Raw genomic sequence first — 27,061 nt, forward strand, 5'->3', positions numbered from 1 at the left:
AACGAAAGACGCCCTCCTTCCAGCCAATGATATTGAGCGCCAACACATGGCCAATTCCCAAATAAGTGCTCAACCCCTGTTCATATTGACGTGATACAGGTACTTATACAGCTGTTAAAGTGGACGGTCGGAGCGTCTATCAGCAAGGTAAATGTGTATTTCAATCGTTAAAAAGCTGTTGTATTCTTGTGCAATATTTGATCAGCGATAAGTTTGTTACAAAGTCTGTTGTTACAAAGTAAGTTTGTTACAAAAATGTTATTTATTTGTGAATATGGTTTAATTTAATGTAGGCTATATAAGAAATCAGTTTAAATATTTAAATTAGTATGGTATAAGTATCAAAATCCATTGTGCTTAACAAATCAGGGAATGAGATTTATTAATTTATTAAAATTCTTTATAACCAATTCCATCAAAACCGTCAGTGTTTTACGAATTTACTAACAGACAGTAGCCTATGATAAATTACAGAAACTGTCAAGTGCAAGGATTTTTTTTCTTTGCAGAACATGAATGGTTTCCTCGTTCTCTCACAAATTTGTATTAAAATTATTATTATTATTATTTTCATTTAAGTCCTATAAGAGTGTTTTGTGGGAAGAGAGTAAGAAACTCTGCCTGTATGGGGTCTGAGCTGAAAGTTTTTAGATGAAAGACTTTGTAGGTCTCGACTTAGAGCACATGGACCCACTTTAAACTTCCCCATTCTTTTTATAGCTTGGCTCGTCACTCGTGCCTCCTAGACTGGGTTGCCAGGTTTGTGTAACAAAAACAGCCCACCGACTTAAAAGAATGGATTTGTGAATCGTTATTTTGCATTCAGGTTTTATATCATTAGGCCCTTATAATGTTAGTAGCACAAAACATTTTAAACTTTTAAGAATCGTCAGTTGAATTTTTGAAAAAAGCCTCACAATGTCATAACATAATACAATAGGCCTACATTATTTTTATTAGTCTTTGTATACACAGTACTTGCATACAGGGCAGGCGTGGATTATATGAACTACAGATCACTGCTGGTTTTTGTTATAAAACAACACAAAAGTGTACGTCTATTATTTGCTGACACACTGTGTAAATAAATATTGTAATCATGAGCGACTCATATTTCCATTAAATCTTGGTATCCAGCGCACCTGTTTAGACTGACAGAAGATTACCTTTGGTTGAACCTTGAAAAAAACTAACTTAATTGAAATCATCAAAAATAGGGAAAAACTCCACATTTGTATACCTGGTCTGCAACGATCTTTAAGTAGTTGGCACGTATCAAATTTATCTCCACATGAATGGCAGGACCAAGGTTTTCCCATAGCATTGCCCAGAGCATCACACTCCCTCCACTGGCAAGGCTCATCAATGTACGAGGGCAATGTGTCACAACACAGTGCACGATATGTCTTTTACCAGCGGAAGTGATGGCACTGTGGGAAAACGCCAAGCCAGTGGAGGGAGTGTGATGCTCTGGGCAATGCTATGGGAAAACCCTGGTCCTGCCATTCATGTGGACATAAATTTGATACATGGTGCCACCTACCTAAACTTCGTTGCAGACCAGGTATACTCCTTCATGACAATGGTGTTCCATGGTGGAAGTGGCCTCTTGTAACAGTATAATGCACCTGCCACACTGCACACATTGTTCAAGAATGGTTTGAGGAACATGATGAAGGGTTCAAGGTGTTGCCCATGACCTCCAAATTCCCCAGATCTCAATCCAATTGAGCATCTGTGGGATGTGCTGGACCAACAAGTTCGATCCACGTCGGCTCAACCTCGCAACTTGAAGAATGTGCTGCTAACGTCTTGATGCCAGATACCACAGGACACCTTCAAGAGTCTTGTAGAGTCCATGCTTTGGAGGGTCTGCCCTGTTTTTACTGCATGTAGAGGACCAACAGCATACCAGGCATTATATATATATATATATATATATATATATATATATATATATATATATATATATATATATATATATATATATATATATATATATATATATATATGGTGTAAGTGTCAAAAAGTGTTAAAATACACATACCCTAGTCCTAGAGGGCCACTGCCCAGCAGAGTTTAGTTCCAACCTTAATAATCAAGGTTTTCAGAGTCACTAGAATTGCAGATAGTTGAGTTTGATCAGGCTCTGAATTAAACTCTGTAGGACAGTGGCTCTCCAGGGCAGGATTTGAGGATCCTTGCCTTAAGTTCTATGTGCTTATATGAATATGGCCTGAAACTTACTGCACTTTTGCATGATTGGGTCAACCTCAAACAATTTTTTTCTGGACACATAAAGACCATTTTAGCTTGCATTGTATTGTGGTAATTTCACATAAAATCAGTCAAGCATGCTTGCCATCTTGGAGAGGCAGAGGCTCAACGTTTTAACAGCTGGTGAATTACATGCACTGCTGCTTGGGTTATCTATTAATGGTTCTCATACTCTGGAATTAACCTAATGGAATAAGCTATGTGCATTCAAGGCATCAGATTTGTTTGCCATTTTCTTATTTGATACAACTTCATGCTATGGCTATGGTTGTCTGGGGGATTGGAGTGTATCAACATGCACTGTATCCCTTAAAGGCTTGAATTGGCATGGCTCCTCGTGTCATTGTGGTGATGTTGCTTGATAAAGTGATATAGGCCCTGTTTACACCTGCTATTAAGAAGCTATTTGGTTGATCGGATCACAATTGAACAACGCTAAATACAGGTGTGAGCGGGTTCTAAAGCGTTTTGAGCTTGTTTTCACACTCACCACGCTCGGCATGGTCTTGCGGCTATCAGAGCTGAAACAAAAGCTCTCCGTGTGTTTTTCCATCGTCTCTGGTCTCCGTCTCCTTGAATTTAAGCAATAATTCAAAAGCCAATGGATAAATCTGATTTGATCTACAAAAATACATCATCACTGCAGCACTCTGTTGCCTTCTTGTTCATTCTGAACTTTATCATTGTGGGCTTTGATGTTTTGGTGATATTTCGTTTTGGAATGAGTACAAAGCCAGCAGCCTGGAGCCTGTGTTCCAGTTCCAAAGTCTTTGGACATTTGACTAAATAAATGGGTGATAATATAGGAACTGCTGCTACTTTTTATTAAGATTAAATTAAATATATCCATTATGTATCTTGTGTATAATCACATTAGTTATAATCATGTTCATTCATGTCTTAATCTACAACATGTAAAATACATTGTGAGCAAATTATCCTGGGTTAAACGTTAAAACTCTTTACAGGGAACTATAGAGAAATCATGCCTTCAGGCCCATCCAACCAAGAGAAAGACACCCCTGCCTGCCCTTTTGCTGGCAAGAAGACCACTTGCAGGAATGGCGTAGAAAACAAGTTGGTTTCGGCTGATGTAGACAGACCCCTGCAGCCTAATAGAGAAACTGGGGCCGCTGACCCAAAATGGATTCGTCCTGACCTGCCAAGTAGATGTACCTGGAAACCGGGAATGTCTCATGAAAAGTCCCCTCACACATATTTTCCCAGGTGATGATCACTCACTTTCAGAATCTGACCTAAAATTACAAGATTTCTAATTTAAATCAAGTGACAGGGAAATGACACGTACTAAAAAAGCCGAGCCTACTAAACAAAACATTTCTGTTTACTTCTCAGGAATATCTCCTTATTAGGAAACTTATCTGCAAGATAAATGTGTTACATAAATGTGTCCACTGTAATGGACTTTGCAATACTCAATAAGCAATATATGGAAAAAAATTGTGTGTGTGTGCGTGCGTGCGTGCGTGCGTGCGTGCGTGCGTGCGTGTGTGTGTGCGTGTGTGCGTGTGTGTGTGTGTGTGTGTGTGTGTGTGTGTGTGTGTGTGTGTGTGTGTGTGTGTGTGTGTGTGTGTGTGTGTGTGAAGCAGATGCATTCTCGTGCATGTATTCGTAAGTACACAACTTTGTTTATTTTTTTTAAACATTTTGTTCTTGTTATTATTTTTATTTTGTGACAGGCTCATCCTGTATATTTTAACAGGCTCTTTATTTTAACCAGATGTCAAAGATCTCACAACGGAAATTTGACAGCATACTTCATTAAGATTTTTAATTTACACTGTCACAAAATTACCTTAATGTGAGTTTATTTTTCTTCAAGTGACCTTAGTGTTTTTTTGTTTGTTTGTTTGTTTGTTTGTTTGTTCGTTTTCACCATTGGAGGACAAAAGCTGAAGGCATTCTACCCAACATCTTGGACAGGATTGGAGACACACCGCTGGTCCGCATAAACAAGATCTCTAAGACTTTTGGACTAAAGTGTGAACTTTGTAAGTGATTTAATATTTTTAACTTTGTAAGTGAATTCATATTTTTACTTTTTAAGTTGTAAATCAATTAAATTCAAAGTCAATACCTTTTAACCACAAATGAGAAACTTCAAAAACTTGGTATCCTTGAAAGACAAAATATTTGATAGGCAAGGGAGTATAGACATACACTTGTGTACATTGAAATAGTTTCCCCTGCTATGAGGATTTATTGTTACATAAAATAGTCATTAAGTTTTGTTTGTCTGCAGTGGCCAAGTGTGAGTTCTTTAATGCTGGTGGTAGTGTGAAGGACCGCATCAGTCTGCGTATGGTGGAGGATGCAGAAAGGGACGGCATTCTCAAACCTGGAGACACCATTATAGAGCCCACTTCTGGAAATACAGGTAATCCCACAGGGCATTTGATTATTTACAGACTGATGTTCTGTTTTGTCAAACACGGGTTCGATACTCCATCTTACCTTTTTTTTTTTTTTACATTCCTATTGAATTGCTCATTGTTACAGTAGAGTATGTTCTTTTCAAAATCTTCAACAATATATGAGAATTTTTATTTTGTTTCAGTCATGTTGGTGGACATGAAAAAAAAACATTAAACCAAAAAAAAAATCAGGTCTGAAGGTCTAAAAAATGTGTGCATTCTATGCAGGTATTGGTCTTGCACTGGCTGCAGCAGTGAAGGGTTATCGCTGCATAATTGTTATGCCTGAAAAAATGAGCATGGAAAAGGTACGATTTATCCCAATTAGTTTTTTTAGCCCACCAAGAATGTTACATTTTCTGAAGTTAAACAAGAGTCTCATCATAGGTTGACGTGTTAAGAGCTTTGGGTGCTGAGATAGTCCGAACTCCCACCAGTGCGCGGTTTGACTCCCCAGAGTCCCATGTGGGTGTGGCTTGGCGCTTGAAGAATGAGATTCCTGACTCGCATATCCTGGATCAGTACCGCAATCCCAGCAACCCCCTGGCTCATTATGACACCACTGCTGAGGAGATTCTGGAGCAGTGTGATGGTAGCAATCCTGTATTTTCTCTCTCTCTCTCTCTCTCTCTCTCTTTGTTCTGCTTTTTATCTTCACAACATAAATCTTGTCTATTGTCAATTTAATTTAATTGAAATTGAATCGACAAAAAAAAGTGTGACAATCACTGTAGACACTTTGTTAAATGGCTTAATCTTTTTTTAACTAGCATGAACAATGCTATAAAATCATTCTTTTTGATTTGACTTTTTGATTTGGGGGGGGGGGGGGGGGTGTTCAACTTGGTCCGTTGGCAATCATGCCTGGACGAGGTCTGGTACTTCTTGGTCTTGGTTCTTGGTTTGTGGCCATCGGGGGTTTCGCCGCTGGAAGCGCACGGTGCTGTCTCACCAGTTTCACCGCCCTGAGGATGTCCATTGTACATGTAGTGAATTAATATTGCTCAGTATTTAAATGGAAAATTACTCTGAAACAAGGACACCTTAAAATAAAGTGTAACCGACATTTGTTCCTCTTTGGAACATAAATGAAGATACTTTTAATGAAACCTAATAGTTTTTTGTCCCTATATTGAACGTCCATTCACCCAAAACTCTGATGGTTTAAAACATTCATAAAGAGATCGTAAAATAAATCCATGTGAATCGAACAGTTTAATCCAAGTCTTCTGAAGTGCCACAATCACTTGATCAACAGAGAGCACTCCAATTTGATAAACAGAAGCTTATCCGTACTTGCCTGACGTTTCTCTTCAGAGGTCTTGGACTGAACCACTCAATTCATATGGATTTATTTTACAATCTCTTTATGAATGTTCGAATCGGAACCATATTTTGGGTGAATGGCTATCCAATGGAGGGGCGAATATCTCTCAGATTTCATTAAAAATACTTAAATTTGTGCTTCTACGATGAATGAAAGGGTTCTGAGGTGAATTATCCCATTAACTCTCTACTCGCCTGTGTCAACAGGAAAAGTAGATATGCTGGTGGCAGGAGCTGGCACAGGTGGCACCATAACTGGCGTTGCTCGCAAATTGAAGGAGAAATGCCCAAATGTTAAGGTAGACACTGATTGTCCCTGAGACCTGATGCACAGCAATTCTTTGAAATTCACCTGTTTTGTAACAAAAACCAGAGAACTATTTTCTTTTAAAATGCCAAGACGCCAGAAAGAGAATAACTGGAAGAGTATACCACATCATAGGAATACCATTGAGTCTGCATAAGAAATCATATAAATTACAGCTTTAAAAGTCACTAAGGCATAAAGATAACACCGAATATGAGTCTTCTTCACACGTCTAAAGTCTGTTTTGTTTTGCTAGATTGTTGCAGTGGACCCAGAGGGCTCGATCCTCGCTGAACCTGATGAGCTGAACCGGACAGATAAAACCCAGTATGAAGTGGAGGGCATCGGATATGACTTTATACCCACCGTCCTGGACAGATCTGTGAGTGACTGTACATAGGTGTTAGATTATGTAGTGTTAAATTTGATTCAAATAAAAGTCTAATGTCCTTAAAAAATTGTATTTGTCCATGATAGGGCTCTTCAACTGGTATCCTACCAGATCTTTACCATCAATCATTTTTATGCAGCCCTCCAATTTATTTTAGTTATATTTCTGCACTGCCACATACCGGTGCATTAAAGCATCCTGTGTACAAAACCTAATGATGAGATCAACAGTGAGTGCATCATGATCCATATTTGGACCATAGTGAGCATGTTTAACCTGTAACGGTGCGTTACTAAAAAAAAATGTAATGTTCACGTTGGGCGCCAATCTGTAACGGTGCGTTACTCAAAAAAAATGTAATGTTCACGTTGGGCGCCAGACAGTTTAAATAAACTGACAAACAATTTTTACTCTCCGATTACAGAAAAACATAACTTGAGTCTTGAGTTTCATCAAGTCCATTTATATGTTTTTCCTCACAACAAAAAAAAATATCTAAATCAACCAGTGTCCAGCAGCAAGCTCTCAGAAATCAAATAAAGAAATCAGTTTGTTACAACTGGAAAACCAGCGCGGTTGCGCACAGACTGAGATAATTCACAATTAGACAAAAGAAAACTACAACAAAAATAATCCCAAAACAGTTCAAAATATAAGTAAAATATAATCAAAACGAAATTAAATCAAATAATATTTTAGTAGCAGATAGAGGGGATAATAATCGTTCCTGATGAAGAGTTTGAGGTTTTGCAAGAAGAGGGAAAAGTAGCTATTTAAGAGTCAGAAAGTTGAGAGCGCAGGGAAGACTTAATTCTCCGTTAACCTTTTGATGATCAATACGTCGGAAACTTGTCACAGAAGGGATTAACACTCACAGGGTAAAACTTGAGATTTCTGCAGTTTCTCAAGTTTTCTCTTTTCGCGTTGGTGTTCACCCGCAAATTCTCATGATTATAATGAAATTGTATACATTTATTTTTTGTGATTTATTATGATTATTAATTAAATATTTGTTCCTTTTGACTAGCGGTTCGCTACATCCTCCCCCCATTGGAAAGTCAACCCATGGTTGTTCTACCCTTAGAATCCTAAGAATTCTTCTTCATCCGAAGAGTCCTGAAAGATTTCCAGAATTTTTTTGTTTTCTTGTCTTTCCACCTCTTTAGCTGTAGGATAACAAGGTTTCAGGTTACAAACATTAATATTTCTCATATCTTCGCCCGAGCTTTCCAGGACAACTTGATAATTTATCGGCCCCAGCCGACGGACGATCCGGTACGGACCTTTCCATTTCTTACCCAGCTTAGCCGTGAATTGATGTGGGGCACTTGACTTGGGAAAATTTCTTACCCACACTCGGTCTTGAAACTGGTAACTCACTTCTCTTCTGTTTTTATTATAGTTTCTTAATTGTCTGAAACGGGCTTTTTTTTGACTAGCTTCTGCCCTTTCTTGAAGTTGATGGAGTCTATCCGTAGTTTCATAAAATGGAGTCTCGGGCAGAACAGGGATTGCTGACTGAAGAATTCGGTCCATAGGACTCTGGAGCTTCCTGCCTACTTGAAGTTCGGCCGGCGTCAGTCCCGTAGTTTCCTGTACTGCAGTGTTCAATGCGAATCTGAACTCAGGAAGATACGTATCCCACTTTTTATGATTATCTTCAACATATGATGCAATCATACACTTCAAGGTACGATTAACACGCTCAGTCATGTTGGTTTGTGGGTGATACGCTGTAGTAAGTTTTGGCATGACTTTCCATTGCTCACACAATTCCTGAAAAAGGGACGAAACAAATTGGGAACCACGATCCGACAGAATGTATGTTGGAACTCCCCATCTTGTGAGAACTTCTGTTCTGAGAATACGGGTAATGGTGGAAGCTGTTGCGGTTCTCATGGGGAAAATCTCAACCCAACGTGTATAGTAGTCTACCACGACCATTATGTATTCATGTTGTTGTGAACTGCGTGGGAATGGGCCCATAAGGTCTACTCCCAGTAGCTCATTTGGTCTGTTCACAATAGTCTGTTGTATTTTCCCTGGAGGTTTTTTGTTGTCACTTTTCAGGACTTGGCACTTCTCACAGCATTTAACAAAGTATTTTACTTCGGACCACATCCTAGGCCAGAATGCAACATCATGAAGCCTTTTGTAGGTCTTGAAGATGCCCAGATGTCCACATAGGGGGTTCTCGTGATACGCCTGTAACGTTCTGGATTTTAGCGAGGATGGAATATAAATCCGGTAGTGATTTTGGTGTTCAGAAACCTGCGTTTTCCTATACACTTTGTCTTCCAGCACTGTATATTTTTCCATCGTGACGGAATCTCCTTCTGCTAAAGCACGGAACACCTTTTCAATCTCAGGGTCTTGGTGTTGTTCTGCCCACACCATATCAGCAGAAAAAGGTAGGTCCTCTATCTTTTTATTTGCCGAGAACACATTACAGCCAACAGTCGAAGGTATTCGAGAGAGAGCATCGGGAACAACATTGAGCTTGCCTCTTCTGAACTCTACTATGAAATCAAACTTCTGCAATTTTAAAGCCCACCTCAGTAGACGGCTTGTGGATTTGTTCGAAGTCAGAACCCACTGTAAGGCAGAATGGTCGGTGACTACGGTGAATACTTTTGGTTCTAGATAGTATTGCCATTTCTCTAAGGCCCATACCACCGCAAGGCACTCCTTTTCTGTGGCGGAATAGTTTACTTCAGCCTTGGTCAATGTCCTACTAGCATATGCTATTACTTGCTCAGAGTCTGCACCTGTTTTCTGTGCAAGCACGGCTCCAAGACCAGTTTCACTTGCATCTGTATACACCGTAAATGGAAGATCTGGTTTGGGATGTCCTAAAACTGGAGAAGAGGTCAGATGAGATTTTAATTTATCAAAGGCATGTTGACACTCTGGAGACCAGATAAAAGAATGCCCTTTTTTTTCAAGTTATTTAGGGGTTCAGCAACTTTTGAGAAGCCAGGAACGAACCTGTGGTACCATCCAGACATTCCCAAAAATCTTTGAACCTCCTTGAGGTTCCTTGGTACCGGATACTGCTGAATGGAGCGTACCTTCTCTGGATCTGCTGAAATGCCGTTAGTATTGACAATGTGCCCCAAAAATTTGATCTCTTCCAGACAGAACGTGCTTTTCTTCAGGTTGATAGTTAGTCCTGCTTGTTGGAGTTTATCAAACACCATCTGGAGATCCAAGAAATGCTGTGTCACAGAGGAAGAATAAATGATTATATCATCTAAATACACAAGGCAACACTGACCACGTAAGTCTCCCAGGACTAACTCCATTAATCTCTGGAATGTGGCTGGTGCATTTTTAAGTCCAAAAGGCATCACATTAAAGTGGTAGAGGCCTTTTGGAGTTATGAAGGCAGTCATGAATTTACTTTCTGGGCCCATCTCCACTTGCCAGTAACCACTATTTAAGTCGATAGTGGAAAAAATGGTTGAATCAGAGAGGGACTCCAGAATCTCAGTGATGGATGGAAGAGGATAAGCATCACTTTCCGTGAGTGAATTGAGTTTCCTGTAATCCACACAAAATCTTTGTCCACCATCTTTTTTAGGTACCAGCACCACCGGGGAGGACCAACCAGAACGTGAGGGCTCGATGATACCTGCATGTAACATCTCTTCGAGCTGTTCTTTCACAATGGTCTGTTTTACAGAAGACATGCGGTAAGGTTTTTGTTTTATAGGAATTTGAATGTGGGCAGTTGTATAGATGTGATGCTGTAAAACATTGGTTCTGCCAACTTCATGGGTACACACTTTAGGATTTGTTTGTAAGATGTCGTACAGTTGTGATTTTTCGTATGCTTGTAGATTGGCAGAAGACACAGCCTGATTTATATAGTCTTGAACACTAAGACGATCCACTTTCAATCGAAACCCCGGAGGAGGTATAGAACTGATAAGGCCAAGTTGATGCTTCGGTTTACTACTACCTTTGTGGTTCCTTACTTCCCATGTGTTCCACCCAGATATTGAGGCACTGCCAGGTTGGAAAGGATATGTGATTGAAGGTGTGTGTTTGAATCCGTACACCTGGTCAGCGACATCTATTTGTAGTTGGCTATGGTAAATGAAGTCAAGTCCCAACACAATTCCATAGGCCAAGGCCTTAGAAGGAAGTACAGCCACTGATGACTTTATCACATTCCCTTGTATTTCAATGTCTAAAGCTGTCCAGCCTAGAGGTGACTCCGCTTCTCCGTTGGCAAGATACAAGGGACCACGGCACCAAGGCTTAAGATTTTCTCTTGAGCTATTCAATTCAGCCCAGAGATTCTCATGCATCAATGTATAGCTGGCTCCTGTGTCCAAGATAGCCTTGCCATACCAATTCTCAATAAGTATGGGTACAACCAGCTGTTGTGGAATGGCTTCGGGATTCAAAGGGGAAGGTTGTTTTACAGTGGACAAAGACTCCTTAGCCTGGAAAGTGTCAACCTTAAAAGACTGCTTGGATGATGTCACAGCTGATGCAGCGGAGTTACTAGGGTATCCATTGGATCTGGATTTAGCAGATTTTTGTCTGTTATATTGACTGCTCATTTGCGTAGATGAAGAATTATACTGAGGGCATGACCCAGGAGAATGTATACCTCTACAACGCCAACACAATGGGGCTTTGTCTTCTTGAGGCACGTTAGGAGGATGTAACCCTTTCTGTATGGGACTCGCTCTTCTGGCATGAATGTTACGCTCATACACCAGTTGTAGTTCGTGGTCCTTTTCCATCTGATGACCCAGACGCACAAGCTCATCCACATCCTCCACCCTTCCACGGAGTTGACTGGCAAGATGCGGTTTTATGTGTTTCAATATGAGCTTAACAATGTCTTTTTCAGTGAGATCTGGATTCCATCTTGAACAGAGAGCTCGGTAAGAATATGCAAAGTCTCGGACAGGTTCATGTTCACCCTGTTTTTTAGTTCTGACACGTTCCGCAAGTTCGTCTTCATAGTCTTCGGCTAAGAAAGCGGATAAAAGGGAAGATTTGAACTCCGTCCAAGATGCCACTTTGGAACGTGTCGTTTCCCACCAATCTCGAGCGGTGCCATGAAGAACAGTGCGAAAAGTAGCAAGAAGATCAATGTCAGACAATGGGTGCAAAGCAAGGAAATCTTGACACTTTGATAAGTACAGTAGGGGGTCAGGATCATCTCCTAGCCTCCCATATGTAGGAAAGACTAATTTAATGTGATCAGTTTTAGGGACAGAGGTAAGAGCAGAAGTAGTTGTCAAGGGTGAAGTCTCCGGTAAACGGGAGAAAGCTGCATGGGTTGATGGCTTTTCCTCGTCTTTCATTTTCCTTATGTGAGCCACTGAGAATAGATCAAGCTTTCCACTCATTTCATCCACTTTTGTAGACAACCTCTTTAATACTGAGGGTAACTCAGAAATATGGTTTACCAGGTCTGCATTTTTTTCTTGCACTGTTTTCTGGGTATCTTTTAAGTCTCGCTGAACCTCAATTTGCAACTGATCCACCATAAATCCGAGTTCAGACACAAGAGAAACTTTCACTCTGTCCATTTCCTCTGACACTACAGTTTTGATTGCCTTCATTATTATATCCATCTCACTTTCATTTTTTTCCTTAGCGGAAGACAATACCCCATGTAGATTTCGTAAACTTTGCTCTGTTTGTTCTGCTAGTTTGTTTATCTTGGACTCTACATGAAATCTACTTCTTTGTACTTGCTTAATTAAATCATTTAGAACCTTGTCCTGTTTACCCAAATCCTGATACAGTTTATTCAGATTGTCATGGACTTGCTCCGTAAGTTGACCCCATCCTCTACCAGGGGTAGGAAGCATCATAGGGAGTTCACACTGAATCTCAGACTCGAGTGAGGCTCGCTCACAAGTGGAGAACACACCAGGAGGTTCATTGTGGGTTTCCAAAACAGGGGAAAAAGAAGCAGGGGTTGCAATGTCCATATCTGCCGATTGTAACAGGAAGGAAGGTGGGTCTCTGGGAATGGGGGCATGTATGTTTAGATGATGATCCCTAGAGCTAAGAAGAGGGACATTTAACGGAGTGGAAATGTCTGGAGGGGACATCAAAGGAGATGGAAAAGAATGGTGATTTGAATGAGACATGGTAAATAACAATTGTAGAGTACCAATTTTTACAATCACCACAATGATCAAAACACATACAGCCCTACGATCATTAATCATAAATTAATGCCAAAAACATTTTCATTTTCAAGCATGAAATTACATTTTAGAGAAAACAACCCAACATTAAATGTTCAATGTTCATTTCAGATTCAAGTAAAGTGTTCGAGCCCCACGTTGGGCGCCAATCTGTAACGGTGCGTTACTAAAAAAAAATGTAATGTTCACGTTGGGCGCCAATCTGTAACGGTGCGTTACTCAAAAAAAATGTAATGTTCACGTTGGGCGCCAGACAGTTTAAATAAACTGACAAACAATTTTTACACTCCGATTACAGAAAAACATAACTTGAGTCTTGAGTTTCATCAAGTCCATTTATATGTTTTTCCTCACAACAAAAAAAAATATCTAAATCAACCAGTGTCCAGCAGCAAGCTCTCAGAAATCAAATAAAGAAATCAGTTTGTTACAACTGGAAAACCAGCGCGGTTGCGCACAGACTGAGATAATTCACAATTAGACAAAAGAAAACTACAACAAAAATAATCCCAAAACAGTTCAAAATATAAGTAAAATATAATCAAAACGAAATTAAATCAAATACTATTTTAGTAGCAGATAGAGGGGATAATAATCGTTCCTGATGAAGAGTTTGAGGTTTTGCAAGAAGAGGGAAAAGTAGCTATTTAAGAGTCAGAAAGTTGAGAGCGCAGGGAAGACTTAATTCTCCGTTAACCTTTTGATGATCAATACGTCGGAAACTTGTCACAGAAGGGATTAACACTCACAGGGTAAAACTTGAGATTTCTGCAGTTTCTCAAGTTTTCTCTTTTCGCGTTGGTGTTCACCCGCGGCGTCCAGGTTCCAGTTCGATCAGCCACTCAATCATTGCATGCGGGTCCGTACACCAATATTCCATAATGCAGACGTTCAGACATTGTCGACATGAACAATAATCCCACAGCGCACTTCACGACACGCTGAAACAACGCCTCGTTTTCCCTCAGACTTTTCCAGACGCGGATTCAACTTCCCGTCCAGACTCTCTCTTCCGCTTCTCTACTTCCTCTTTTATTTTCGCTTCTCCGTCACTCAAAAACGTACTCGGTTACTAACGTAACCTCGGTTCTCTCTAGAAGAGGGAACGAGTACTGCGTCGAAGAACGCTACGGGAAAGATATTTCTTTGTCGAGATTGAAGCCTAAAATTAATCCTTAATTTTGTAATAATGTAAAACGCTTTTCTGAAGCATACAACCTAGGCGGAGCAATACAGCTCACCCATTGGCTGCTCTGCCAGAAAAGCACAGCCTATGCGAGGCCAGGACGCTGACCAATGAGGGCGCTTCGCGCCCTTCTGCGTCACCTCCCGCCCAAACAGGCGTGGCCTAGGCCTATAAATACGAGCATAGCTGTCTAACACGCCGATTTTCGTCAATGAAGCGACGCAGCGCGGACACGCACGGCCATGAGACGCAGTACTCGTTCCCTCTTCTAGAGAGAACCGAGGTTACGTTAGTAACCGAGTACGTTCTCTTACGTAGAGTTCTCTCGTACTGCGTCGAAGAACGCTACGGGAACCCCATGTAAAACGCCGTGCGTGCTCTTGGACCGACACAGACACCTAAGGGCGCGCGCGCCCTGGTATACAAGTGCCTACCCCAAGAAGTATAGGGAGAGCGGCTAAATTAGCATCATCCCTTTATAGTAGTGCCTCTTAAGGCATAACAGCATATATATGTAAATATAGATATATATGAGGGGTAATAGCATGCTCAAGGGACACATTGTCAGTGAGTAATGCTTAAACATTGAAGTGACCTGGGCCGCAGCGCGGGGCAGGAACACTTATACACATTAAACATTGAAGTGACCTGGGCCGCATCGCGGGGCAGGAACACTTATACATATTAACATAGAAGTGACCTGGGCCGCAGCGCGGGGCAGGACACTAATACATAGTCTTCTAGACCGAGAGCAGTTTAGCCTGCAACGCAGGAACCTCTAGGTTATAGAACCTAATAAATGTAGACGGGGAGGCCCAGCCTGCCGCCATACAGATATCTTGTAACGAGATTCCGCTATACCAAGCCCATGAAGAGGCCATGCCTCTCGTGGAATGTGCTCTGATGCCCAAAGGGCATTCCAAACCTCTAGATGCGTAGGCTAGCGCAATGGCGTCCACTACCCATCGAGACAGACTCTGTTTCGTCGCGGCTCGCCCCTTGGAGCGTCCGCTGAACGAAACAAAGAGCTGCTCTGTCTGTCGAAAAACAGCGGAGCGGGACACGTAAGCTCTTAATGCCCTGACCGGGCAAAGGGAGCTATTTCCGTCCTCTGAGGCCGGCAGGGCCGACAGGGAGATGACCTGAGCCCTGAACGGTGTGTTGAGGGACTTAGGCACGTACCCATGCTTCGGTTTCAATACGACTACAGAGTCGTTTGGCCCGAACTTCATACAAGAAGCTCTCACTGAGAGCGCTTGCAAGTCTCCCACACGCTTCACTGAAGCGAGAGCCAAAAGAAACACGGTCTTGAAAGACAGGTGTTTCATGTCAACTGAGTGAATAGGCTCGAAAGGGGCCCCTTTCATAGCGTTCAACACTGTAGAAAGGTCCCAAACGGGGACTGAGGGGGGCCTCGGAGGGTTTAACCTCCTGGCGCCTCTAAGGAAGCGGACCACCAGGTCGTTCCTGCCTAGTGAACGGCCAAGCGTTGGATTAACGAACGCTGATATGGCAGCCACATAGACTTTGAGCGTGGATGGGGTTCTTCCCTTATCCAATAGCTCTTGCAAGAAGGAGAGAATCTCCGGTTCTCCACACTGAAGTGGTGACAGACCTTGATCTGAACACCATCCAGAGAACACCGACCATTTGGAAGCGTAGAGCCGTCTAGTAGACGGAGCCCTAGCTTGCTCGATCGTGTCTAACACTCCTCTTGGGAGGTTAGCGGGTACCCGTTTATGGCCCATACGTGTAGGGACCAAAGCTCGGGGTGAGGATGCAGAATCGCGCCCTTGGCCTGTGAGAGGAGGTCTCTCCTCACTGGAATCGGCCACGGGGCAGTACTTTTCAGTCGCATCAAAGCTGGGAACCAGGTCTGATTCGTCCAGTATGGAGCAACCAGTAGTACTGAGCATCCGCTCTCCTTGATACGCTCCAGCACTTGAGGCAGGAGTGAGACAGGAGGAAAAGCATAGAGCGGACGGCGGGGCCAGACTCTGGCCAGCGCGTTCGTGCTCTTCGAAAAGAATTCTGGGCAGTGAGCGTTTTCCTGGTTTGCAAACAGGTCTATTTCCGCTCTGCCGAACGTTTTCCACAGCAGACGCACTGTCTGTGTGTGTAGGGACCACTCTCCCGTAGGAACATTGTTCCGTGAGAGTCTGTCCGGGCCTACGTTCAAGTGGCCTGGCACGTGTATTGCTCTTAACGAGCGCAGGTTGTGCTGGGCCCACACCAGTATGCGTTCCGCTAACCTGAATAGGTTTCGGGACCTCAGGCCACCCTGGTGGTTTATGTAGGCTACTACCGACACGTTGTCCGAGCGGACCAGGACGTGGTGTCCTTTTATCCGGGGACAGAAGCGCCTCAGCGCAAAGTCCACCGCCATCATTTCCAGGCAGTTCATGTGCGGTAGTTTGGCTCGCTCTGCCCATTGGCCAAAGAGCGGTCTGCCGTCGAGCAGTGCTCCCCAACCTGAGGTGGACGCGTCCGTGGACACCACCTTCAGGCTCGAGGAAGTCCCCAGGCTTACACCTGACCGGTACCAGTCTGACGCTCTCCATGGTGTCAGGGCTGAAATGCATTCCTGAGTGACCTTGAGGCGATAACGACCGTGTAACCATGCTCGGCGCGGTACGCGCGTTCTCAACCAGAACTGTAGTGGGCGCATGCGCAGCAGGCCCAACTGCAGCACTGTAGAGGCTGAGGCCATGAGGCCCAGCATTTTCTGAAATCTCCTGAGCGGCACTATGTGGCCGCTGCGGAAGGATTTCGCCATTTGCAGGGTATTTCGCCTGCGCTGTGATGACAGGCGTGCTGTCATAGACAGTGAGTTCAGATCCAGTCCTAAAAAGGAGATCCTTTGACTGGGAAACAGTGAACTTTTCTCCCAATTGACTCTCAGACCTAAGCACTCGAGGTGATCGAGTATTAGTGTCTTGTGGTGAGCGAGTTCTGACGGCGACTGAGCTAGAATCAGCCAATCGTCCAAATAGTTCAGAATTCGAACGCCTCGGAGTCTCAGGGGTGCCAGCGCCGCGTCCATGCACACTGTAAATGTACGAGGTGCTAGAGACAGGCCGAATGGCAGGACTGTGTACTGATATGCCCGGCCCTCGAAGGCGAATCTCAAAAATCGCCTGTGACGTGACGCAATTTGTATGTGAAAATACGCGTCTTTCAGATCTATCGCCATAAACCAGTCTCCTCGGCGGATTTGCGCGAGGATACTTCTGGTCGTGAGCATTCTGAACTTCCGCTTTGTTAGCGTTTTGTTCAGACGCCTTAGATCTAAAATGGGTCTGAGACCCCCGTCTTTTTTCGGTACCAGGAAATATCTGCTGTACAGACCCCCTTCGCTCTGAGATAAAGGCTCTATGGCCCCTTTGCTCAATAGCTTCGCTATTTCGGCTCGAAGTAGATGTGCTACTTCTGTTTTCACCGTGGTTTCGACTTTCTCCGTGAAACGGGGAGGGCGTCGATGAAACTGTAGCGAATAGCCTCTTTTTATAGTCTCTAGCACCCATTCTGAGACCCCGGGAAGTCTTTCCCATGCATCTGCACGTGTGACTAGGGGTTGAATGTAATCTGGGCCCTGGTCGCGAAATGGCGGCGACACGAGAGCAACCGTGTGCTGTGACATGGACGCCGTGGCGTGTGAGGCGGGGGGCATGTTTAACACAGTATGCATCCCGCGCGCGCTCGGCTCTCTGTGTCGAGAGAGAGCGCGCGGGACGAGTCCCGTAGGGCTCGTTATGCTTGTGAATAAACGTGGGCGCTTGGTGGCGGGCACATTTATAACACCGGGGACACTGAGTTTGTGTACTGACTGACCGTTCGTTAGTTTCGTTTTTACAGAAAACCGCGGAACGTGCAGTGTGTAGTGGTTGTGGGCACTTGGCAGTGGGTCACGCTCACTACATGTAAAACACAATCGGCATGAGCCGATTTTATGTGTGCAGACCCTGTGTTGTTCAGGGCTGTGCTTGCACGGGTTGAAAAACCGGGCTCTGGTCGCGAAATGGCGGCGACACGAGAGCAGTCGTGTGCTGTAACATGGGCGCCATTGCAGCGTGATGCGGGGGCGCGCTTAATCGAGCGGGCAGCCCGCGCGCGCTCTCAGCTCTCTCAGCTGAACGAGAGAGCGTGCGGTGCGAGCCCCGTACGGCTCGGCATGTTTGAGAATAAATGTGGGTGCGTGAACGCGGGTACATTTATAGCACTGGGAAGTACTGTCTATTAGAACTGACTGACCGTGCATTGGTTTCGTTTCATAGAAACCGTGTGACATGTAGCTTGTAGTGATTGTGGGCGCTTGAAAACGGGCACGCTCACTACATATAATGCACAATCGAAATGAGTCGATTTATGTGTGCAAGCCCTGTATTGTGCGGGGCTGTGCTTGTGTGTACAAATGGGCACTGGGTCGTGGGCATACAGTTACACACATTACATCATCGGCCATGGCCGGGACACCGTGTAGCACAGAGAGTACTGTCTATCAGAACCGACTGACCGTACATTCGTTTCGTTTTTACAGAAACCACGGGACATGCAGTGTGTAGTGATTGTGGGCACTGAAAAGCGGGCACGTTCACTAACTTACATGTGAAGCACAACCGACAGGAGTCGATTTTATGTGTGCAAGCCCTGTATTGTGCAAGGCTGTGCTTGTGTGTATGAATGGGCACTGAGTCGTGGGCATTACGGATACACACATTACACCATCGGCCGTGGCCGGGACACCAGAAAATACATTTTCAGATTTACCTGGGGCGTCGTGAAAACGGCGTTTGTGTGCAGGCAAACGAGCATTGATGCTGATTTGGTGACTGCAAAATACACTGGCACGGTCGCGTATGTTGGGACTGTGCAAGCGAGACATTTTAGTGAAATCCGGCCGCGGCGGGATTTTAACACTGTAGCTTCCCTCGAAGCAGAAGTGCGCATCCTGGCTAAAGACGGGGCTTTCCGGGACTCCGCGCTTTCTTCGTGAATTCAGGAAGAAAAGGCGCGGGTCGTGAGGACGGTAACGTACGTTCCTCTGCAGAAAAACAGCCATCCAGCCGGTAAGCGCATCGATGCTGGTCTTTCTCCGTCGACGCTCATGAGCGGCGGGGGAGGGGAGATCCTCGGAGCTCGCCCATCCGAAGCGGGAGAGAAAAGCAGTCTTCCTCCACAGACGCGGCTTCACCTTCCTCGTTCATGACGGACGCGGCGGCACACAGCGGCCCTTGTCCGTCGATCATAGAGTCCAGCGAAGCGGGCGGAGAAGCTGGCGGCAGCAGCGGCGAGCACCTCGTGGTGAAGGGAGGTTCCGGGCTCTGCTAAGCACGGCGCTTTCACGGCGCGGCACTACAGCAGGCGGAAAAGATGCAGCTTCAGTAAATGAACGCCAGGCGAGTCCGCAGAGTCACCGTAGGCATCAAATTACAGCGATGGCAGCCGCCATCGACGAGAGCTGAAGCTGCGTGATACTCACAGGCAGGAAACACAGCACGTGGTCCCTGTCGCTGAGCGGGGCTCTACACGAGCCACAGGAGGTGCGAGGCATCTTGAAAAAGACGCTCGGCTCTTTTAGTGGTGGAAAAACTGTGTGTCGCGACGGCGAACACACACACAAAACACACACACATAATGTAAAGGATATTCCACGCCGGAGAAGCGCAGCAGGGAACGGCGGCTGAAGGCGGCGAAGACCAGCGGCTTCAGGTAAGAGGCGCGTCCTGCTGAGGTGCTTGTTCCAAACGGCTGTGGCGGCTCGAATCCAATCCAGCGATGCGTGCAGCTTCGTTGAATTTTAGAAAATCGGCGTGTTAGACAGCTATGCTCGTATTTATAGGCCTAGGCCACGCCTGTTTGGGCGGGAGGTGACGCAGAAGGGCGCGAAGCGCCCTCATTGGTCAGCGTCCTGGCCTCGCATAGGCTGTGCTTTTCTGGCAGAGCAGCCAATGGGTGAGCTGTATTGCTCCGCCTAGGTTGTATGCTTCAGAAAAGCGTTTTACATTATTACAAAATTAAGGATTAATTTTAGGCTTCAATCTCGACAAAGAAATATCTTTCCCGTAGCGTTCTTCGACGCAGTACGAGAGAACTCTACGTAAGAGAACCACACCTCTTTTTGTTGCCATTTTTAGTTTTTCGTTCGAACAAATTCTCATGATTATAATGAAATTGTATACATTTATTTTTTGTGATTTATTATGATTATTAATTAAATATTTGTTCCTTTTGACTAGCGGTTCGCTACCTCTGGCCATTGTTTAGTTACACTAATTTCCCAAACATCCAGACATGAATCAGCCCTGTTACAGGTGCACATATTCAATCACGTCTTATCGGATGTGTTTATGAATAACTTGGACAATGAAGTAACAATAAAAAATACTTCAAAAGTATTTTTTTATTTTAGTTCATGTTAATTTGAACATTTACTAATACACTATTAAATTCAAAAAGTTGTATCTGTTAATATTATTTATTGGACCTGAGCAAACATGAACTTGTATTTTTATTAACAAAGATTAATAAATACAGTAACAAATGCTCATGGTTAGCTAATGTTCTAAATTTTTTTTTGTTTGTTTGTTTTTTATTGCTATAGTTTTCCCTGCTTCAAGTGCATAGTGTTTGTAAAAAAAAAAAAGTGTCAGGCACCACTGAACGTACATATGTAAACATCCTGACTATTTGGTTTACACAGCTGTGAGCCAGAATTCTCATCCTGAACACAAAGTCAGGTCCTGCTTTCACCACTGATTCTCTGCACAAATGTCTGAAGCACTCACTGAAACCAAGCTTTATAGATAAAGAAGAAGAAGAATTATTATTAATGTATTTTTTATTGTAAATTGACAGTTGGATAGAAATTTCTAATTTGTAAAGTACATTTTTACAATAGCTCCTTGTTAGTTGAGGGTCTGAAGCCATTGTTTTCCAGCCAGTCTTTAAGCAATTTATAACCAAAATATTACATATGAAATAATAGTCAGATATGAATACATTGATGTATCAAATATGATACAGTAGGCTTTATGCGGATAAAAGGCTTTAAAATAGATATAAAAAAAAGCTTATTTGATTAATTAATTGTTCCTATTCAAATGTTTATTAACTCACATTATCAGGTATCACATACCATATCAGGAACATTATCACATACTTGCAGTAAAAGTGCTAAGATCAAATATTATACAAATTATACTCCCCTCGTGTCTTCATCAGGATAATCCCATGCCCAAAAGGAAGGACCCTGTTCTGTGACGTCCACATGTTTGTTGCAATTGTCCACTCATTGGTTCCATTTGTTGCTATTTTGTCATTTTACCAGTAGATGGCAGTAGAAGTATAGGGTTGGTTTACAGCATCCTATTGGTGGGAACCAGTCATGTACAAATCATGCAGGACTACTTTGAAACCCCTGTGTGTGTTCATTTCAGTTGGTTGACAAATGGTACAAATCCAAAGACGATGAATCGTTTGCCATGGCCCGAATGCTTGTAAGAGATGAAGGGCTGTTATGTGGTAAGAACATGATTTTTCATTAAATTTCACCTTTATATAAATGTCTGAATTTGTGAATGTTAAATGTTTATGAGAATATTGAAGTAGGTATATGCTGCATTGTTTATCAGTCTAATGCTCTGTCTCTGTTGTCAGGTGGTAGTTCAGGCACTGCCATGGCAGCTGCAGTAAAGTTTGCCAAAGAGCTGAAGGAGGGTCAGCGCTGTGTCGTGATTCTGCCAGACTCGATTCGAAATTACATGTAAGGAGAAGTCTTACTAAATAAAAGTATTCAGTTTGTTTTTCCAGGGAACACAAACCAATAAATTTGACCTTAAATGCGCTTTAAGTTTAGTTAAAAGCATCTGCCAAATGTATAAAATATACTGTGTAAATGTACTCTAAAGGTCCAAGTTCTTGAGTGATAAGTGGATGTTCCAGAAGGGCTTTCTGAGGGTGGAGGACATCATGGTGAATAAACCCTGGTGAGGAGAAGATCATTTTGTCAATTTAAGGTTTACTCACCAAAGCTCAAGTGGAGTGTATATGTGAGATTGGGTAGGGATATTTGTCATACTTTTTATTTGGTGAATATTCATTAAGGTACGTACTTAAATTTCTCTATAGGAATATACCGGTAAGTTGGTCTTTTAAAATATATTGAAAATTTCCAAAATCATTGCCACATAAAAAAATAAATATATATTGACCTTTTTTGACAACACCATGTCATAATAACAAAACATGATCAGGACATCAAACTATATGGGGTACGTTTTTTCAAAGCATTTTATTTATTTTAGTAAAACGATTATTAAAAACACAAAACAACGTAACTGCTAAATATGTTTAAAAATAAATTATACAAAAATATCAAACCATTCATTTGAATAGTGTGTAACATTTTAAACACAACTTACCATTGTCCTGTGAATACTTTTCAAATTGTAAGTTAAAATCTCAGTTATGACCCATAACTGAGGTTTTATTTTGATGATATTGGAACATTTAGTTTAGAGAACACATTCATCTATTCATCTAATGTTATTTAAAAGGGTTTTCTTTTGAACTAGGTGTTTGAAACCATAGAAAACCCATTTCACTCCACACTTTTTAGTTATTGAGATTGTGGATATGATAACTTCTCTTTGTGAAAGCTATGGCCATTTTCCCCTATTTTAAATATATACTTAATTTATGAACATTTATACAAAGTCTAGGTATTTAGAACCTGAGCAGCCTCTCATTTGTTTTTGGTCCTGTGTTCATTCTTCATTTATCTTCATCTGTCATTCAATTTCTTCCAGGTGGTGGAATTTGAAATTGCAAAGTCTAAACCTCTGTGCTCCCCTTACTGTGCTTCCCACAGTCACATGCCAAAAAACTATCAAAATTTTGAAAGAAAAGGGCTTTGACCAGGCACCTGTCGTAGATGAAGCTGGGTGAGTGAAAATGCAACTTCATATTAAATTCAAAATAAAATGGTGACGACCTCACTGTTATTTTAATCAGTACCAATTATATAAAAACATGTGTCAATGTAAATGAAGCTGATTGAAAGTATTTTACACTACATTTGAATGAGGATCGGAATACAGTTGTGTTTGGCTTCCTCTCTGCAGGTTGATTCTGGGTATGGTGACCCTGGGAAACATGCTTGCTTCTGTGCTTGCCGGAAAGGTGAAGCCCTCTGATCCTGTCAGCAAAGTGCTCTACAAACAGTTCAAGCAGGTAAGTCTAGTGCAGGACTTTTAGAAAGGATAGTTTTTTCTCACTCAATCCATCTGATATTACTTTACCATTTTGCCTGTTTTAGATTCGTCTAACTGACAACATGGGAAGGCTGTCTCGGATCTTGGAAACTGATCACTTTGCCCTGGTGGTCCATGAGCAGATTCAGTGTGAGTGTTTGTCATGACCAAACATATTGAGTTATAATTCTTCATTGACTGGATAATGTGCTCTCGTTTTTTACAAAACCACATTGCAGGCAGTGTAACCCAGATGTCTGATTTACACTGCTTAAACCTTTAACTTTAGATTAGTTTTGTCAGTATTTGCTGACAGAACCCAAACGCAGAACAGCCAGGGAAACTCAAAAAGATCTTTGACAAATAAAAGGCAATACAAAGAACTGGGCAAAAATAAACCCAGACATCAGAGAACAAAATAAAAAACACAACAAGGAAAAACGTACTTTTATTTTATACAAAATTAAGGATAATTTTTGGCTTCAGTATTCTCGTGGAAAATGATTTTCCCCCAATGCGTAGCTAAGCTACGCAGTACGAGAGTATCTCTCGTAAGAGAACTCCTATAGACTAGACTAGACTACGGCAACCAGAAGCACAATATGGATACAAAACGAACCAGCACAGGACAGAAAACACAAGGGAAATTAATAAGGAAGGATATTAGGAGGATAACGAGGGAAAGCAGGTGGGGAAATTAAACCAATAATCTGGTAATAAAAAGGGCAGGGTTAAGACAACATGGCACATAGAAACATACAAAACAAGAGAACACAAGATTGCCTGGCTAATGAAAATATAAACCATGTGCTCGACAAAAACACATGAGACAAGAGTGCACAGTGAGTGAATGAACACTAAATCCATGTGCATACAATAAGAGACAAAACATGGAGCATGAATGTCCAAACCTGGACACTGAACTGAAACCGAGCTAGACTGAAGTGCCGGGATCCAAACACCATACTTTGCACTTACAATAGAAACAAGCGGACGTGTACAGAACCGCATACTCACACAAAGACAAGACGATAGGAGCGTCAGAGCTCTGTCACCAAACCAAGAATAAACCAAAAAAAATATTTGTGACAGAACCCTGATACTTCTTAGAGGTCATATCATACAGTATATCCTGTAATTATTTATCCCAGAGGTCCACTTATAATGGCTTAGCGTGGTGCATAGTCGGCCTCTGTAATTCAGAGTTTATGTGAAAGTGTGGTGATGGTGACAAAGATATAATGATGATAATAATATTTACATAAACATACAATAACCCATCTGTATATATTCAAAGAAATAAAAGATTTAATATTCATGTAACAAGCTAAACTCAACAGTCTAGCACATTCTTAATTAGTTGCTACCTTGGCTTATTACAGCCTGCTAATAACTGTCCTGTCCCTGAGTGAGTACTGCATTGAACGGGAGCCTGTACCAAGACAATACTAATTTAATGAAATTATTATCCTATATTCCTCAACATTGTTGCTTTAAATGACTGCTGATTAAATGTGATAAATGTTAAGCTTGCATCAGACATTTCGACAACCCATTATAACTTAAGGCAACTGATCATGTTTTCATTAATTGTTTTTGAGAATTGCTTAATCTCGCTTGGAACAAAACCAACTAATATTTATATCTCTTAAAGTTGGCATGAAATGAAAATAAATTTTTATTTTAAATTATTCATCTGTATCTATGTAACGGTGGCTGTTTCAGAGGAACGCGAGTGGGATCCAGATACAGAAAACATTTATTCAAACAAACATAATGAAAGTAAATACAGGCAAAACTGATAAATGCAGACCCGGGAAAGGAAGGCAAACAAAACTGACAACAAGCGCACACATAACATCCATAGAAGGACAACACCAGACCAAAAACATGAGAAACACTTGGGTATATATACACTCAAGGGGAGATTGGTGAATAAGACACACCTGGAAACAATCATGAACTAATCAAGAAAAACTACAAAACATGGCACAGAACAGGAAATAACATAAAAGTCCCCACAAGACAAGGGGAACACAAGACAGGAATCATGCCAATCTGTTTCATAAAAAAAGTTAAACTTTGTAAGATTTAATCATCAAATCAAATTTGATTTATAAAGCACATTTAAAATCAACCTTTGTTGGCCAAAGTGCTGTACATGAAAGAAAGACACAAAAGGCAAACAGATAGAAGAATTAAAATAAAAATAAAAATGAAGATAATCATAATCATAATAGGTGGCCGCATATATGGGGGAAAAAAAAACACCTAACCCTAAAAAAATTCTAACAAAAGGTTTCTCAGCTGTTTTGTGTGGTATTAGGTGTCCTTAATAACATACTAAAAGTTTACCAAAGTTTGACCAATAGAAAGGTGTAATTTTCAAGATGGCGTCCAAGATGGGCAGGGTTAGACCCTTAAAATATCCTAACTCCTTCATTATTTGACCTAGCCAAGTAATCTTGGTGTCTAACCCCATGTTTTCTGGGTCTATGAATCCCTTGGACTTGTCTAAATTGCACTGACATGATAACATACTTGGCAGATTCCTATCAGGAGAGATCTACTGTCTTAGGCCCTGTTTACACGAGAACGCTCGCGGGTGAAAACGTAAAAATATTTTATCGGATGTGCCTTTCGTTTACACGGCGACGGCGTTTTTGGGGCTTAAAAACGCAAAAAAGTGAAGCCACCCTCCAGAGTGGAAATCTTAAATATTTCATTGACAAAAACAAAAAAAAATCTGACATTTTTGAGCGACAAGCGAAGAGCACTGAGGGTTAAAGCAGCTCTTTTACCGTATTAAACATGGAAAACGGTGTCAGCGTCTCTTTCATTTTCAGTGCTTCACATTGCCTAGCCGCCTGGAGTGCATACTACATCGAATTTCACACACTTTTGCGTCACCATATGCACGCCGATTTCCCCCCCATAACGCTCGTCTAAACACAGAATAAAAAGTGGTTTCCTTGTTTAAGCGTGGACTTAGACGCTTGAGCCCTGCACGTCCTATTAGTGTCCCCACCTGGGATTTATCAGTTGTTCTGTAGGGGCTATTAGAACCTTCCTTTGAACTCTTGGAGTCAGCTCCGGACCGGATTCTGACTCTCAAAGTGGCACTTTTGTTAGCGTTGGCCTCTCTCAAGCGCGTGGGGGATCTCGCATTCTTTCTGTGAGTGAGCCTTGTATGGAGTTTGCCCCAGGTCTTGTGAAGGTGTTTCTACGGCCTTGACCTGGTTATGTTCACAAAGTTTTGTCTGCGTCATTCCGCTCTCAAGTAGCGCCGCTGAGGAGGCACCCGGGTTGTGAATCCATACGGGTTCAGACAATCAGCATATGCCTTCTAATTTTCGACTTTATAAACAATTAAAATTTTCTTAATTATTTTGTTATTTTCTTGAATAACATCCGCTTTTCAAACCCTGCATTACATTGTGACAATCAGACAATCACATTGTGACATTCACAAAACAATATTTTCTGAAATGAGTTTGTACAAACTGCAAATGTCTAAATTAAATTATTAGGAACCTTGTTAAAAAAATGAATTCATCCACTTTTAGTGACAGATGCAACATAGAGCAGGAACAGCACAAGGTTTGACATATTTATGCCTGTAACATTGGCTTTGGTGTTTAGGAATATTATTATAGGTACTCGTTTTCTATATTACATGTGACTGGGCGGGCAAAGTCTC

At 42.1% G+C, this 27,061-nt stretch overlaps 1 protein-coding gene across 2 annotated transcripts; it reads left to right on the top strand.

Annotated features, from left to right (window-relative positions):
• The first annotated feature begins 9 nt into the window (after nucleotides 1-9).
• cbsa (cystathionine beta-synthase a) lies at nucleotides 10-23,579 on the top strand. Of its 2 annotated transcripts, XM_079614683.1 has the most exons (15): nucleotides 10-147; nucleotides 3,246-3,363; nucleotides 3,397-3,504; nucleotides 4,183-4,289; nucleotides 4,541-4,675; nucleotides 4,941-5,020; nucleotides 5,100-5,304; nucleotides 6,246-6,337; nucleotides 6,602-6,727; nucleotides 21,547-21,631; nucleotides 21,767-21,872; nucleotides 22,018-22,095; nucleotides 22,918-23,052; nucleotides 23,233-23,341; nucleotides 23,427-23,579. In XM_079614683.1, the coding sequence occupies exons 2-15, from the start codon at nucleotides 3,263-3,265 to the stop codon at nucleotides 23,526-23,528; spliced, it is 1,569 nt and encodes a 522-aa protein (XP_079470809.1). In that variant the 5' UTR covers nucleotides 10-147; nucleotides 3,246-3,262; the 3' UTR covers nucleotides 23,529-23,579. The 2 variants fall into 2 exon arrangements, with proteins under 2 accessions (XP_079470809.1, XP_079470808.1); XM_079614682.1 differs by having other exon boundaries at nucleotides 3,246-3,504.
• The last annotated feature ends 3,482 nt before the right edge of the window (nucleotides 23,580-27,061 follow it).

The sequence above is a fragment of the Phoxinus phoxinus genome, assembly GCF_949152265.1.
Source record: "Phoxinus phoxinus genome assembly, chromosome: 6".
Taxonomy (NCBI): Eukaryota; Metazoa; Chordata; class Actinopteri; order Cypriniformes; family Leuciscidae; genus Phoxinus; species Phoxinus phoxinus.